This window comes from Mchenga conophoros, linkage group LG8, assembly GCF_057382185.1.
Source record: "Mchenga conophoros isolate Kocher_MC1m ecotype Shallow Benthic linkage group LG8, M_conophoros_male_GT1.1, whole genome shotgun sequence".
NCBI lineage: Eukaryota > Metazoa > Chordata > Actinopteri > Cichliformes > Cichlidae > Mchenga > Mchenga conophoros.
The window spans coordinates 10,792,177-10,810,234 of record NC_140533.1 but is presented as its reverse complement, the minus strand read 5'-3'; the positions used below and the strand labels follow the sequence as shown (position 1 = coordinate 10,810,234).

Here is an 18,058-nt window from a genome sequence, read left to right as displayed (position 1 = left end):
TCTTTGAGCGTCTCTGTTATTTACAATGCAATAAAACCTAACAACACAGATTGTTTTGATATAGATCTTTGTTTTATTTTATTTCTTAATTTTTTTCTTTACATGAAATCGATAAAACGGTAGAGCTGCTAAGAAAATGAAAACATCATTTCGACTTGAATCCCCTCTCCCCTGAATTGATTTGGCAGACTTTGTACAGTAGCGAAGCTCACTCTTCACTGCGATAGTCCAGATAGGAGCGCGGCTCACGCTATCTCAGTATCTTCTGAGTGATCTCGCTGAGAGACACTGTGAAGTGTAGAGGACATAAATCTTATATATTTACGACCTTTGCTGTAGTCAGCTATCTGTTAGGATACCCAGCCCCTCTACTTCTCCTGATCTTGTCTGTGCAAGGTCTAGGTGCTTTTGATAGTGTTCCCACATGGCATGTGATAGTGGATGGTGTTTCTCAATCAGTCTGTTGCATCATAGGTTGTCACCGAAAGCACACCAGTCAAAAACAAGTTTTGTTTTTCTTTTTTTCAGGCATGGCGTTCCAGACAAAGGCTGAAATTTGACACTGGAAACCCCAAACTTAGGTGTCTTTGTCTGGCTATTGTTATGTTGTTGATTTTTTTCTTGTTTTTGAGCTGCGCTTCGTTTGTGTTTAAACTCGTGTTTCTGCTCAATAATAGAGTGAGGCCAATAATTGGGTGTTGCAAATTGTCATCTCACAACAGTCCACTTCTATTACCACAGCCGAAGCGTTAATGTCCTGTGACAGCACAAAAATAAGTAAAGAAAAATGTGTTGACACATCACCCCCCCTTACACACCAACACAAAATGAAAAAGTGGGAGAATCAACCATTCCTTTGGATTCCAATTGAAGGGCTCAGCCATGATTGCGCATGACAGGCCTCGCGAAGAACCACTGACCCATCGACTGCCGCGATCCATGTCTGACTGACATCGATACACATTCATCTCTGCTTGTTTCACCTCAGGCTAGTGGGCCACAGGCTGCAGTGGCTGGCACGAGATCTGGGCGGACAACAAGCATCACTTTGTCTTCGGCGCTGACGCCGTGACTGACATCAAACACCACAGAGGCCAATCTGATGGACCTTTTTGCTTTGTTGTGAATCAGCCACTGTTAAAGGGGCCCCCAAAATGTCACTGGTCATTGTATCTTATATTCGTTAACCCTCCATTACTCACTAATATAGGGGTAAGTCCGCCTTAGGGTCCTCCAGGGGAATTACAGCAATCTTATATGTGACTCAATAGACAATGCTGCGGGGATAGGTGGATAAATCCATTGTTAGTGTCTTTCTTCCTGCTTCCTCCTCAGTGTATCTCCAGCACACACGCACACACACAAACACACACACACATCAGATTAGCAGAGATCTCTACACTGTTGTTTTAATTTTGCCTCTATAGCAGCTTCATTAACATTCACAACTAATGCTTTGTTCCACTGGGTAAATTCCCGTACAGAGCCTTTCTTAAGTCATCTCCACTTTCATTTCTTATGAATCAGTGTTAGTGCAGCAGCCACTGCCACAACCTCCCCCCTCCCTCTGTCTTCTGGGCCCTTTTTAATTATAAACCAATCTAGAGAGGTAATCACAGACAGCATGATTAGTTACTCATAAACATATGCATATATGACATATAGTAGTTTATTGCTTCTTTGAACCTATTTACAGCCACTGGGAAGGGTGTGGGGGACCTTAATGCCACTCCAATTAGCCATAAGGATGAAACGTTACCCAGCTGACCAAATAGTTTGGCCGAGAGAAGAAGAATCTCTCATTTCAGTATTTAGTAAATGGGCTTTTTGTGGTATGCTATATAGGTCTGAGGTGAGGGCAGCAGGAAAGCAAGGAGCCTGTTCATTTTTCTTTGCTGCCAAAGTCATTTCTTTGCCTTCAGAATGCAGCGCTGAAAGGTGCTTTGTGGTTTTCATTTCATGCAGCCTTTAAACATTATTGAAGATGCGATTGCTGCTGAGTGGCAGCAGTGGAGGATGGAACTGGATCCTCAGACTGATGAGCGGTCTAATAGGCCTGTCTAATGTATTATCGATGGATTGAGTGCCGTCTCGGAGGAGACATTTCAGAGAGATTCCAGCAGATGAATTTCAGATTTAAAGATAAATAAATAAATAAAATAAAATACTTTGCTGCTGCGTGTGAGCCAGCCTGGATATTGGCCAGGAGAAAGACGCCCTCTTCTTGCGCAGCCGGGATGTGCAATGAGGATTTATTCCAAGAGGAATACAGACAAGCAGTTATATGCTTCACATGGTCTCACTGTCCTCCCCCCTTCTCTCGCTCTCCCTCCCTCCCTCCCTCACCCTCTCTCTCTCTCTCTCTCTCTCCTCAGCCAATCTGTGCACTGTGACGCTGCGCAAAGGCAGGATCTAGCTTCGGCTTCATCATCATATTTAACACACCCACACAGATTCACACATTCTACAAGAGGTGCGATCTCTTGTCCCGCTGTACTCCTAAAGGTTGCCCGGCCCCGGGAGGGAGGGAGATTTCGGTCTCCTGTTACCTTACTCCTTTGGCTCGCCTCTGGTGGTTTGACGGCTCTCGATGTGGCAGAATTACGCATCCCGGATCGCTTATAGGTGAATTGGAGTAAACACGTCGACTACTTCCCGGGGACTTTCCCCCAGAAACAACACTTAAATGTGAAGAGCTGCACTTCTCGTGTGTCTGTTCCGGGCTGACGTCCCGGCTAACCCAGGCCACTCTTCCTTGCGCAGGCTGGTCGGTGAGATCGATGCGCGCTGTCGGACCTCTCGGGCACCGACGTTTAACGGATCGTTTTCTCTTCTTGTCCCGGCTGCTTCACTCGTCTTGTAGCCTGCATTCCCTCTGATAATTTTACTGGCGGACAAGGAAAGGAGACCGGGGCCAGTGCGAAGAGGATGAGGCTTGAGCAAATCGACTGTTGGTCTGAAGCGACTCGACCTGTTTTACCTGGACTCGGATGGTTTGGCGCTTCGGGGATCTCGCCTAAAACCCACAAGCAGGACTCTGATGTTGAAAATACAAAGGCTGAACACTGAATCCTTTACTCAAGACGGCAAGCGAAGATGGGTCCTACGTGTTTAATGTGTATTTCATTAGATTGGCGTCCAGTCTGATAAACATCATCAGCGATGTAGTCAGCCTGTTCATCTGCGTGCTGATCATTTGCAGTAAGTACTCACATCTACTCAAAAGGGAGACCATGAAGATGATTCTCCTGCGCAAATTCCGGGTTTTGATCCTCATGGTGTTCCTAATTGCATGCTCCATGCACATCATGATAGACTTGTTACCAAAGCTGGAGAGGCACGGCAGCACCGGCTGCTCCTGCTCGCACACGCCGAGCGAGGAGCCAAAGAGCTGGGGCAAGCAGGGTTGGCCTAACAAACACAGTCTGCGGATCCTCCAGGACTTCAGCAACGAGCCCAGCTCAAATGTTTCCCTGCACTCCCTGGAGAGGGTCCCGGTTGCAGGAGATAAATCCCAAGCTTTCAGGAGACTTGACCATCACGGACAACGTGGTGACAGGAAGAGGCAGTTCATGCAGGACGCCGGGGTTGACAAGAACGTGCCGGCTAAAGGTTCAAGGCTGTCAGCTCTGTATGACCATCCTTTATATAAAACGTCGTTGCCGCCTTTGACAGACGAGGACACGCTGTTCAACGTCAACACGGACATTAGATTTGACCCCAAAGCAGCGGAGGATCAGGCATGGTAAAGTGTTTAAAGCCAAACTTTAATGCAACAAAACCTACAAATAAATATTTCATAATTTCTTTGAACATTACAGTAAAGTTCAGTCATGTGCAATAATAAAGTAATAACATTACAAGTAACAGGAATACTAATAATAACAATCTCTACCTCTCTGTTCTCTCCTTGTCCCTCTTCTTCTCTCCAGGGCTGGGGAGAGCAACATAGACGAGTTCAGCCAGACTGGGGAACTGACAGCCGATTCCTACCCCAACTGGCTCCGCTTCCACATTGGGATTAATCGATACGAGTTGTACTCCAGACACAACCCGGTCATCGATGCTCTTCTGAAGGACCTGGCTACCCAGAGGATCACCAGCGTGGGTGAGTCATATAAGTCAGCACAGGGGGGCAGCTTGATCGAAACAAAAACCAGCAGGTGGGCTTCAGTGAACAGATGGAGGGTCAAAATTACATTTGGTCTGAAGACACCATGTTGACACTGCAGAAAACGTTTCTCACTTATTTTGGGCTGACATGCGTCACTGCAGCGTGTGTGGATTAAATCTGTGCATTTTGCAGCTGAAGGTGAAAGAGCTCAGCCACCTTTCCGGTGTCATTTGGTGAACCGCTAAAACGAGATTATAGGGAGTGCGGTGTCTTACTTCAGAACTGGCTGATAGGCCAGTGTCTACTGATGGACACAGATACCGATTGTTGTGCTCATGGTTTAAAACCTGTGCAATCCAATAAAGATATCGCTTGTGATGACTGGGTCAGCTCACCCAATCATCACAAACATGTCTCATTTTTAATTACAGTTTACACAGTTCTCCTCTTTCCTGGCATTTTTAAAATAATGACCTGTTATTAAATGGCTTAACTAGTGTGGCCAATGGCGATAAGCAAACACAACAGATGCCGATATTGCTGGTGAGAAAATTATAAGTACAGTTTTTAAGTCCTTCCTTTCTAAGTTAAGCTAGCACAAAAAATGATATGTTAAGAATCAAGAAAACTCTTTTCCTTTCAGGTTAAGAAGGCCAACATCGACCGATGCTGATGTCTTTCCACAAACATTTACAGAGCTTTAACCTAAATAACCTCTATTTAAGCAAGAAATTTTTATTTAAGTGTATGCGTGATGATCCTCTGGACTTCTATTATACATGTTTAAGTTTTGGAAATCCAAAATCATGATCACAGTGGATAGAAAATAATCTTACAGGAGCAGATAAAGCTTCAAGGCTACTTGCTGGGATAAAAACGAAGCCTAGTTGTGACTGAAGTGCCTTTTATTGATCATCACTTTTCAGTCGCTGCATGCTGAGCCTGTTGAACTGACAGCTCTGTAATGCTCAGCTCTGATTCCCTCTACCCTACTGGGTGGAGTTATTATGTGAACAACTGTTTAACACCACCTGAAGCGGAAAAAGGGACGACTGTATCTAAAATTATTTCATCGGCGAGGCCCAAAATACAGCAAGCCGCACAAAACAAATTTCCTCTGCACGCTCGCGTAAGCAGCCCAAGTTGGGCCGGCGGTTGTGAGGAGGGGCTGCTAACTGACTGCGAAGCGTGCTCCTCGATCTCAAAGTTGTACACACAAGCGTGCATGAAGATGGAAGCGAGCTGTGGGCGCTGAATCCGATCAGCTCGCACGCTCCCGCCTCACAAGGCTGAAGGTATAATATAACACCCCGGTCTCTTCTCATGTATTTCCACAAAAGCGTCGCAGTGGAATACATCAAGCCCGAGAGAACACCTGGTCTCGATGCAAATCACACAGCTACACTGCCGTTTGAATCAAATCAAACTCCGACTTTTTATTTGATTGGCAGGTGGGCCATAAACCTAGCAAGCGGCAGAGAACCCCCAAATACTTGAAGAAAGTGTCAGTAGATACCTGATAGAGGTGATAATGTGTTGCGTCATCTGCCTATACTGAACCTAAATCTTTCTTTTTACCTTCTTTCTCTGTTTTTTTTTTTTTTTTTTCTTTTGTTCCTGCTTGGCTCAGTCTAGCTTCCTCATTCCAAGAGTGCTTGTTGACCTAAGGTCTCCTATCATTAGCTCGCTGAAAAAAGGTAGATTCCCAGATTTCAGGTTTTTCTGCCAGTGACTAAAATCTAAGTGGTCTGCAGCAAAGATTAAAAAATTGTTGGGGATGCTGTATACTTATGAAACTAGCCTTCATGCAGCATAACTAGCAGAGGAATATCCTTCTTTTCTGTTGTTCTAGTCAAGACGCTCTCTAATTTTCTCAGATTTTTCTTCCTCTTGCTTTCTGTCTGTCGGCCTGGGTGGATAGCGGAAGCAGTTCTCAGCATCTCTTGCCAGCTGAATACATGGTGGCTCAGTAATTACAGAGTCTTAGCACAGGCCTCAGGCAGGCTACCAATAGAAGCCAACAGTAGTCATCTATTATCTCAAATTCGGCATAGGAGATCTTAGATGTATTATATGAAGACCGAGCATGGAAAAGAGGACAATATCGAAGCTGATAGGATGAACCTGTAAGCTCACAGCCCGAGCAGAGACACAGGTAAACGCTTTGCAACACGGCAGGCTCGGTGAATACGGTTTGCTCGCTGAGAGTGGAAGCTGAAACATTATTTTCATGGCCCCTTGCATGCATGAGTTCCTAGCGACTACAGTCAGGGGTATCCATTATTTGAGATATCCCAAATGTCTGCATAAGCACACACACACACAGCTTTGCACAGCAGCAGGTGGGGGGGCAGATGGACACTGATCTTTCTGCCTCTATTTTTCTGTAAACAGTCTGCTTGTCGTCATGATTCATGTATGTAAACATAAATGAACACATTGATAGAGGAGGTCGTTCTCTGGCAACGCGCCACCGAAAAACAGCCTCCAGTCGATCAGTGTGTAGGAAATAACGGGCACTCTGTCATCTCTGCTCCCTTTCTTTTTTGGTGAATTTCAGTTTGGTTTTCTGCTGTCATTCTGGCACCAGCTAGTCCCATGAGGGCCTTTAGACTGCATTATCGTGTTCAAAAAGGGAGAGAACATGAAAGATGGAAGGATGAATAAAAAAACACAAAGACACACACACACACACACACACACACACACACACACACAGAAACAGCAACAGAGGGACAGACCCCCAGGAGAATACTGGGGAGGGAGTAAACAGCAGAGGAGCAACGAGCGCTGGATGCGCACTGGGTGTCCTTCACCCTCTCGCTATCCTTTGCCATCAAACAAACACTGTGACATCAGCTCTCTGTCTTTTTGGAGTTCAAACACACAAACATAACTGGCTTAGAAAAGACACATTGCCACCACTCGTGTATGAGCTTACATATGCAGCGGGGCTCTTCACTTAAATAGCAGAGGAGATTGATGTTTCTGCTGTGCTGTGAGATGTCGCTCAAGTGTAAATCAAATCATTCCCATTTAAAACAAGATCATGCCTAATCCATCTACAGGTTTGCTAAATGTAAGCAGAACATACTTCAAATTTATGATGTATGAGAACAAAGGGTGCAAAGTCTGTTGCTGTTAAGGAATTGCATTAATACACATGTATGGCTAGTGTTACTAGCCATACATGTGCACAGGCATTTAATGAGCGCTTTTATACTGTGAGATACCTGAAAAAAAATTATTTATACACAACAATGATTATTAAAAACCAAAATAAAAAATAAAAGTGAAGTTAAGTTAAAAAAAGAGTAAAAAGTAAGAGTGAGATTGTGCGAGAAAGTAGTGCAAACAACATTAATAAATAATATGTGGGCTATAAATTTTAGAAAGAAACTTAGAAACAGTAGCAAGAAGGTATGATTCAGAAATTTAATGGGAGAAATTTTTGATTTAACTAAAACCGATATACAGTGGGTCAGTTTATCTCAGGGCAGGACTCATTTCTTCAACATACCCGCAAAACATGTGTAGCTAATATCAGTTGAAGTTAATAGCGACCTTGTCTGTTTGACTCCAACAGCAATGAAATCCGGAGGCACTCAGCTGAAGCTCATCATGACCTTCCAGAACTACGGACAGGCACTATTCAAACCCATGAAGTAAGTTTTTTTTCTCATTTTGAGATGTGCGTTCCTGCTAACCTTACATTTCTCCTGCTCGACCACACATGAAGCAGCGTTGACCCTGCTCTCTTTAAGAAAATAAAAACCAAACAAAAAAACGACCTTCTTCATATGGTATTAAAGCTTGAGTGCCATTTCAGCATAAAACACGAACTGTGCAGCTTTCTGCCTTGGCTCACTTCCTTTTTTCCGCATCTCACCACCTACCCATTCTCCTCACAACATCAATCTCATTTCCTCATTCTCCTTTCTGGCAATATCAAATTGCTTTCATTTCAGCACAACCTTGATATTAGATTGAAGGCCGACATCATTCTGCTGTGTCAGAGCCAAATGTTGAATAGGCATTTCACCTCTCGCAGCTTTAGGATGACACATCACATTCTTCAGTGGCCATGTTGGAGGCCTTCGGCTCTCAGCCTGAGACATTTTGTTACTGATTCCATCTGATTAGTTTTCCGTGTCCAGATATTATCGCACCATCTACTCGAGCTAAATGCCCCTATCTTGTTCTCAGCATGTGATCCACATGTAAGCAGACACCGTTGATCCAGCTTATCATAATCCAGTAGAAATGTATTGTTGCTGATATTTGCCTGTCTAGACTATTTCATCTTAATAGATTGTTGGTGATTGTTGGCAAGATCGAGGTAGGGATCGGGATCATGGCTGTAGGGGTGGCAATGTTGGTTGGTTCACCTTTTGATCAAACTTTGGTCCAGAGCAAAGGTTAAACAAGGCAATTGTAAATACTAAGACTACTACTAACATCCATGGCTCCCAGATGACAAATCCACACTAAAGTACACCAGCAGGTCAATTTTTTTGTACTAACTACTAACTGAATTGCCACAGAACCTACTGTCATGATTCGTGTAAGAGAAAGCGTGATGGATATTTTGGATGTTTGCATGACATCTTCTTTTCTTCTTGGACTGAAGTGCACATTACCTTCTCCATGAAGCGGGTACAGACACTCCCCTCTCTTTGATGATGAGCTTTAATTACTTTGATAACCTTCTTTCTTCATTAGGTCAGAACTTTTTTTCAATTTGTTCCAAGACTAATACCAGTAGCAAGTTTAAGGGTGGTGATAAAGTTATAAGCTGCCACTTTTCCGTCTTCACTGGTTCTTGAGAGCAAGGCCGGTCTTGAAGCAGTACTGTCCATAGATTTATTCCTTAGGTTCTTTTGTAGAAAAAGTCAGCTAACATGCTAAAAATGACATCATTAACCTCCAAACTGTAAGCTTGGACCTACCCAACAGGTTATATGTGAAGATATTTATATTTCTATCATAAAACTGAAGGCGATGGGCTTTCATGCCCACGTGAAGTGGTGCCACAATTCCTGTGAGCCTTATGGTTCAGCCACAAAGCCTCTGTTCTTTGCCTCATTTCTGTTTTTAATCTTATTCCACTTGTGAATCAGTGAACTACAGTAACCTGTATTTACCTGTGCAGACAATTTTAAACCCCTTTGGCCTAACCTGTAAATGTCTACCCAGTGGTTCCCAGCTGCCCCCTTTGGCCCACATACTGTGAAATATTTTATTAATTCACTTTTCCTTTGTCTGCACCATCATATTTAGAAGAGAATGCATCTTGTGAAGAGTGCTCCTAATTCCACATCAATTGATGGATTTAAATGTCACCCGTCCTTTGCTGTTGTGATTGTGATTTAATTGTGGGTTAATGGTTCTCTACGCGGGCTGTTTTTCTGGCCCCTGCATGTCAGTTTGGAGAGCGGGGTTAAGCCCGCGGATGATAGGTAGGAGGGAGGGAGGAAAAGCTATTCAGAGACTGTTGTAATTACTGTTTCGGTCGCACCCCACAAAGTCAGGCCAGACGCAACAAGCCTGAAATCATCCTTGACAGGCGGGGGAAAAGCAGAGATAAGAATGAGGAGAGAGGAGGCAAAGGATGAGAGAGAGTCTAGGGAGGTGAGGTGGGGCGGATTGGGGAAGGAGAGACAGATGAAGAGACGTGGGGAGAGAGCGTTGTCAATACATGCACGGAGTCCAAATCCACAGATTATCTCGGTGCACTGCCTCGAATTTGAACCCAGGCGCAAAATGTGAAATGACATTTTCCGAGAAAAGCACGGGCCGATGGTGTTGGATGTAAATCTGCTGCTTGACACTCGTGGCTGTCGGAGCCGCTGTGATGTTTGATAATCCTGAAGAACGGCAGGAACAAAGGGGAGCTATTTCATTTCCTCCAACTTGAATGCACTTGTCCTTAACAAAATAGGGCAACCCATGCAGACATGTACGTGTGTGTGTGTGTGTGTGCTCATTTGGGCTGCAATCAAGTTCTTGACAGATTTGCACAGTCATTCCAGCTATGTACACCATTTCCCTCACAGAGATCACACATGACACACACAGACACTCAAAAAAAACCCACACACACATCCACTTAACACTCAACATCATCCCGTCGTTCCCAAATCTGCTGGTGTGTTTCCACACGGTGCATCAAAGAGACAGAGGCTGAGAGATCAAAGACTTCTCTGGCTGCGCGCTTCTGCTCGACTCCTCTCAGCTCTAATGCAAATGTGTGCCAGGCAATCAGGCAGCGAAAGGCAGGCAGGCATGCATGCAGTGTATGGGGTAACGATCGACCCTCCAACCATCCATATCTGTGTAAAACTGCACTCTCGCTCCTCCTCTCTATATGGTTATCAGCTCTTCTGTCTCTTTCTCACTTTTAGTATTCTCCATCATTCTCCTCCTCTGTGCATGCAACACTGTCTGCCGTGTGTTTTTCTCTCTTTACTGAACAGCAGAAATGCAGAAATCCATTAACAGGCCTTCTGTATCGATCCTTTAGGTATTCTTTCCCCTGTTTTTCCCCTCAGTTAGAGTCAATATCAGATGCCACGGTCAGTATTTCTTTATGCATTTGGAGAAGCAAAGTACGCCTCAGTGTGTACTTGAATGTGGCAGATATTTATTTAGCTTCTTGCTGTACTGGGTCACCACAAAGTGGCCTACAGTATCTGTCTGTACTGATGCAATAGGGATGAATCAGACCATTAAATCTGCTGTCTGTGGTCCAGCTTTCCAGACATGAAATAAACCCAGTCTTAACTAGTCTAATCTAACTCCAGGGTTATTTTGCAATATTTGTTAAGTCTGTGCTCTCTTGGAGGATCGAAGAGGCTTCACGGGATGTGGCTAAAATCCCAGCTGATGCCCAGCCCTGTGTTGCTTAAGCAGACAGATGAAAACATCTTTGTGCAATGTCTGTAACAACAACTGCATTGTAACCTGAGCACCATTCAGCTGGATGAGTAAGCTCAATTATCATCTTTGTCATCCTCTGCTTTCGTTATGTCTGTGGTCTGGACTGAAAGAACATTGATTTACAGCAATTTTACAATTTCTGCCTTTAGTGCGGCAAAAAAAGAAAGAAAAAAAACTTTTCAAGTTGGATGAGGAGCCAAAAGCTGGTCCTGTGGTCCTGAGACTCATAGGGAATCTTTCTAGAGTCTACAGTGTAGCCTATGTAAGTGATTACATCGTAGGCAATTGCCTACATTTATGCTTGTCCTGGTGCTTTATGTGTTAATTAGTGCGTTATGTCCTGTTGTTTTACATGCAATGGAAGCTGATAGGAAAAAATAACATGCTAGGACTTTATTCCCTCCCTTTTGTTGTGGTAATGTTTTGGGGTGCACATATAATTATGACTCGAGTTTTTCTGCTTTTTTGGACATTCCCCAATATTCTTAACATCTCATTTCAGGAAATTTGCGAGTCCTTATATTGAACCTATGATTATTATTTCTCATCCCGAGATCTGATTGTTTTTCTCTCACTGATAAATTAAAAAACTGAAGCAAAAAAAGTAGCTGGAAATGTACAGGAGGAATCGAGGGTGCTGAACAGGCTAATCGCATTCCTCAAACCGACGTGTAGTTACAGTTCCCAGGAGGAGCACATAAGGTTATATCGTATGTTATGTTGTAGGGTTCCTGTAAAGTGGTTTTTAAAATCAGAATTTTTAAAACCAAGAATAAACACCTCACAGGTAGAACAAAGCAAAATGAGACATAGTCACACTGGTTTTGTATTATATGCAAAACCATTCCAACAATTACTGCAAACCATTTCTAGATGCAAAACATCAGCAAAAGCAAAAAAGCCTTAAAAAGATGCATTTGAGCACAAACAGATGCTAAATGACAGCAAAGAAACACAAAATGATCATTAGATGATGGAGGTACCTGCAAATAGATGAAAAATGACCTCAAACACATAAAATTCAAACCTCCAAAGAGGTACAAAGACAGACTTTTGGTGTGTCTTTTGCACTTGTAAGTTGGAGGTTTGTGGAGATTGTGCCAAGTTGTCTAACAGTTAACATCAACCAGTAACCAGTGAGCTGTTTTTTCTTTTAATTATTATTATTATTATTGTTATTATCATCATCATTATTATTATTATTATTTATGTTTTACAGCCGTGCTGGCCTTGAACAAAACAATGGACTGCATTTCTGTGGCACTGTGGTAGAGTCATCCACAAAAGCTTCTGCATATGAGATGATAACCTCTCCACCAGGACTGGTTGAGTCATTTTGCACTGTCGTTTTATATATGAAATGACATCTTTTAACCAAAGTGTGGCACACAGGTACATTTTAGGCCCCTGAAGGTTCTAAATCTGTATTAGAAATCATCACGTTGCCAAGCAACTACATAGCAACAGGATAAAATGATTTGCTTTTAGCATTTATGCACCTATAAAAACATTATATTGTTTTCAATTCACAGCCAACAGCACGAACAAGCCAAACAATGCTAGTATGTTAAGTGTAGCTGACCTGTTTGAGTAGGATTACGTGATATTTAAAGGATCTAGAATCTTGAAAAATAGTCTAAATGGCAAAATGAGCTGCTTTGAGCTAATAATAATGAATGGTAACTGTGAGCTATACTTAATACTACAGTAAACTTTGATATCGTCCATTTTTACCATCAAACCATCCATCCATGCTCAAACCTAGCTCAGCTCACCTTTGCGTGAAACGTAGGATACTTTAATATCAGAAAAGCCTCCCATCCACACGTTTGATCAAAACACTGCAAAAACTGACTTTTGCTATTTACCATTACCATGTATACAAATCACATTTTCAGCTTCTGCAGCAGTATTACATCAAAGACAAGCTCAGATAGGCCCTTGGGGCTCACCAACAGGTAGCAGAAAACTGTGATTTATTTTTTTAACTTCATGTTCAACCCGGGTTTGTATGAATCCAAAAACCACTCGGGATGCCTGTGTTCCCTGATAATTTAACACTTTTTTTTCTGTCTTTGATGGACTGGCAGCTGTGAAGTCCTGCTCTGTAATATCTCACATTAGTTCCAAAGGATCACTAATCACAGCTGTTCTGGTCAGAAACTGCAAAAAAAGACTGCAGTTGACTGAACTGGTAGTACATGGTGGCAAAAAAACAAAAAATTGTCCATTTAAAAGGTAACAGTCTCACTGGGAGTAACCCTCCAGCAATGACACATTTTGTACCTTCAAAAGCTTACGTTCAAGTTCAAATAACAGTAATACATATAATGCCTTTTCCTGTCACAAATGTCCATGTACTTGTTAGTGGAAGTTAAAAAAGAGGTATGCAGGTTATACTCTATGGACTGGGCGACCTTTGGTACAAGTACTTGTGTGTTCAGCTGTTGCTGGGCTTGATTGTACTTTGAACCTGAGGCACTAGGTAACAAAAGCAAGCACTTCTGTTCTATTTATCTTCATCTCTTCTTGTGTTTTCCCCCTATCTTTTGTCTTTCTGTCACCATGACTTTGTGCTAGTGTCAACGGCAAAGACGTGACTGTAATATTTACACTGAAATTAGTCTCAGAGCACACAAAGCCCATTAGATGATGAGTGCAGATGATCGACGAAGGGATGCGGGGGAAGGACTGATGATTGATATAATGATGGTCTTCCGTTCCTTCTTGCTTCCACTTAATTGTATCGCTTGTCAATCAGCCCGGCTGTTGGCTCAGTCGCACGCAAATCAATTCCAGTGTTCCTCGAAGAGATATCCGCTCTTTCCGCTGCTCCTCCTCATCGAGAGATCTATATCTGTCTCGAGTCGGGGTCCGTGAGTAATTTTTGATTGACACGCCGGGGACACAAGAGACTGATGCCACACGTCACCTCGTTTGTGTCGATAACATATTGACCGCAGCGCAAAATAACAGCGCGCAGGAAACGTCTGTGTTAAATGTGAAATATTAGTGAGAAATTGCCTGTGTGTGCGGGGAGGATGTGTCATCAAGGTGCGTAAGCTGTGGAGGGTGGAAGAATAAAATAGAAGGAGCTTTGTTTAATAAGGGCATGTGTCCTTATTATCCTTGTCCTGCAAGCTGCCCAGATTTGTCCTTGAAAGAGGCAAATGACCAAAGACTGAAAAAAAGGAGCAGGACAGTTCAGCGATTGTTCCAGCATGTATTCAAACTGTGACAGTGCCAAGCAAACACAACGCCTCCGCGGACCAAGCTCTGTATTTGTCCCTCAATTTTTGTTATATATATTTTGACTTATAGTCGGGTTTTTGGTTGTTTGTGCATGCGCTCTTGTTTACTGTATGATATTGTATTCACAAGGTCTTCTGTGCCTGTGCTTTGACTTTGAGTCAGGAAATAAAGGGATGAAGCGCCTGAGGACAAGTCATTCAGAGCGCGGATGATGAGTGCAGCTCTGTTTGGAAACAGAGGAAATTCATAGCAGCACAGAAGCAACATCAGGGCTGAAAGTTCCACGTTAACCCCCAAACTGCTGGGAAACGTGTCTGGAAATGGTGCAACGCAATATAATATTAGCAGAATATTATAAACGCTTGTAAAAGCAATGACCGCCCTTATGAAATATCTGAGGCCTATTCATTTTGTGCGTTACCGCTGGTTCTGTTTGATTGTTAAATAATTAATCTAAAATTATAGCCACAGTGCGATGTGTGATTTAGCAGCACTCGCTGCCTTTCGCTGCTCTCTCTCTGTCTCTCTCTCTCTCTCTCTGGCTAATATTTTGACTGTTTCCCCAGTGCTATAATTGTTTCACCAGGGTATTATTGTGCAGCCTTTGCCGAAGCTGAAATTAAAGTGTGTACGAGTGCTCAATTTAAAAGAGGTGCTCGCGCCAGCAAAGCAGGGACAACGCACACACCAGTCTTCTGCATGTGCTGTAGAAGAAATTTGCAGTAGCTGAGTGTACGCTGCAGCGGAATGATTCATACGATCAAATGAAACCCTTAGGCTTAGTAATCTGACCCCCTTTCTGTCTTCCCCACTGAGACCGTGACACACTGTGGGCTGCTTGTGCGCCAGGATCACGCAGCTGCTCTGTGTTTTCCACTAAATGTGTTAGTCTGACTGCTACATGTAGCGAGATGGGAATAATCTGACTAAAACTAATTTGGTGTAATTCACCCTGATGCCATGGAGTCTTACAAATATAATCTCACTCTTCTTCAGTGTTGCCAGGGATGCCAGGTTATAACTCACCTGCAGTTGTCCCGAGGTGAATAAGGGGAAGGGAGAAGATTGGGTGCATTAGTACAGTGCCGATCACAAAACAGATGTAGTCTGAGACGAGGCAGTCGACAGAACGCCCTGAAAAAAAATGTTTGAACTTTTGATTTTTTTTGTTGCTAGAGTGAAGCGTGGCTGAAATGATCGATATTGGACAAGGTAGTGCCGCGGGGCAGTGATGCACACTGTGCTGTTCAGCTGCGGCCTGGTTCCAGTAAATCACTGCTTTTTATTTTATTTTTATAACCCCTGAAACACTAAGAATGTACTCAGTTTCCCTTCCTTTATATAAGCATATAAGCAAAGCAATAGCTTACGTTAAGAGCTTTTTATTCAACATTATTGGCTCATTGAGGCTACAAAATTAACTCCATGGGAAAAATCATCCCCTTCAGCTTTTATTCTTATTGATGAATAACCCTCCAAAATCTGTACACCGGTCCCACTTCCCCAGTTTATTTCAGTCAGCAGAAAGTATACCAGCAGTTTGATTACAGTTACATTGGAATGCTTATTAAGTCATCTAAAATATTTCCAGTTAACTGACTTAGTTTTCAGTCACTTGTTTTTTCATTTTAATTACACAAAGCCAGTGCAGCAGGTACAAGTAATCTAACTATACCTTCTCAAATTACATACCGCAGTTACCGCTAATTAAATGCAATCATATTTCATTTTGTCTGGAATTCTTGATAAATATCAGCTTGGCAGATTGAAATGTACTTTTTTTTTACAATGAGCAGAGCAGCAGTCTTCATATTCCTGTCCCTGTCCTACCACAGTATGAATGATTAACTCAGCAACTCACCCTCACAACCCTTCTGATAAACATTAACTCTTTGAGTGCCAACCCTAACCCTAACCTTACCCCTAACCCCGGGAAGAATAGGAACAGGAACAACTTTGGCCTTCACCAAATCTAAGGTTATAGTTACCACTTACGATGACATTAATGGTAAATTAAACACAACAGCTGAACGAATGAAATGCAGTCATATGAAAAAGAAAATGTTCACATCACTGCATAGAGTGCTGTGAAAAACTTCCTTTTCATATGACTAAGTACAGCCTATGAGCCAGTAACTTGTAAAAGCACCTTCAGCAGCACTAACATGAAGTAATCATTTTCTGTGTGACTTTAGAAGTCTTGTACGTCTTTGAGGGGGAATTTTGACCCGCTCTTCTCTGCAGCATTGCTTTAGTTTTTTTGAGATATGCCCCGATCCTTTTCTTTTCCATCGATTCTGTTGTAGATTGGCAGCTGTGCTTGGGTTCATTGTGCTGGCCAGGCTTTAGCTGTCATACAGGGCCTCACATTTCTAGAATACTTTGGAGTTCATTGTTGACGTAAAAACTGCAAAGCATCCAGGTGCTGTGGCTGCTAAACAAGCCCAAATCATCATCCCTCCACCACCGTGCTTCACATCTTGTTGAGACGTCCAGTCCTGGAAAAACTGTGGCATTGTGGTAACACACACAGCTGAGTCCTTCAGACCAGCAACCACCAACACCCACTTCTTTTACAGATGTGGTCACTTGCTGATCAATTATTAAATTGCATTTGATTAACAGCACCTGGCTGCCACTTACCCACTTCCTAGAGGCAGTAAGAGGCTGTAAAAGAACTCATTATCATAGCATCCATAATATTTTAGCTAATCTCTGTAATTTGCTACTGCAAACTTGGAACTTCCACTCTATGTATACCACGTATATTAATACTAATGGAAAAGTACAGACTATAGAAGACGCACATAGTAGATACTGTATAAGTAATCCCATACCTTTAAGTAGAGAGTAATCAGTAATCACCTTAAATATTTTGGTTTTATCAACCCAAAAAGAAAAAAATAACAGTGATAAAAAGAAGTTTAGAAAAAAATAATGCCACTAAATCTATTTAATTACTCAGTTTATCTGCTGTGAAATTCCCTATAATTAAAATTAAAGGATAAACTCTCTCTCCTCTGAAATAATCTCTTAATTTGGGCCAATGTCATAGACAGCATAGAGGCTACACTATAGCCAACCCTGCTATGAGTACTCAGCAGCAGAAGCTTACGCAACTAATCTACGGTCTAGCGGGGATGCAGGAAGCTGCACATGAGCAAGTGTCCCACTGTAATAATCTACTAATGTACTGCTGGCATTCTGCCACCTACAGTAATCAGGCGTCATGATTTACCGGTATGTAGAATGTAGGTATTAGTGAGCCTGAGATACTTTTTTATCCTCCACTAACATATTCTATTGACATGTCTGTTAGACGCTGGCATTCACTCCTTTTATGTAATTTACAGTTAATTTTCAGCAGTCCCAGCATCAGCATCCATTCTTCTCCCATCTTCCACACTATACATTGCTGTCGCTGCAATTGAAATCTCACTGTGTGTCTGTGTATGTGTATGTGTGTGTCACAGTTTTACTGCCACCTCTGATGACTTTGGACATGAAGGCGTCCCAGCTGTCACAGTACTCATACTGTCGGTGCCTAGGAGACAAGAAGGAGAAAAGTGTGCTCCTATTTCTTTGTCTTTTTGTGCTGATCCGTGTGCGTCTGTGTGTGTTTGTGTGTGTATGTTTTTACTCATGCCCCTGTGCATACAGCATGGCTCTTCTACGATACTGTTCCACGTAGTGTTTGCCCAGGCCTTCCAGGAGCAGGAATGTCTTGACGATATTATCAGTCAACTGCCCCCT

General features: G+C 42.7%; 1 protein-coding gene across 1 annotated transcript in view; it reads left to right on the top strand.

Moving 5' to 3' along the window:
* The first annotated feature begins 2,433 nt into the window (after nucleotides 1-2,433).
* fam20cb (FAM20C golgi associated secretory pathway kinase b) overlaps nucleotides 2,434-18,058 on the top strand; it is a 56,803-nt gene continuing 41,178 nt past the window's right edge. The window contains exons 1-3 of the mRNA XM_085284010.1: nucleotides 2,434-3,745; nucleotides 3,933-4,108; nucleotides 7,701-7,779. Coding sequence (XP_085140136.1) covers nucleotides 3,234-3,745; nucleotides 3,933-4,108; nucleotides 7,701-7,779 — 767 coding nt within the window. The 5' untranslated portion in view covers nucleotides 2,434-3,233. The remainder of the gene's footprint in view (nucleotides 3,746-3,932; nucleotides 4,109-7,700; nucleotides 7,780-18,058) is intronic.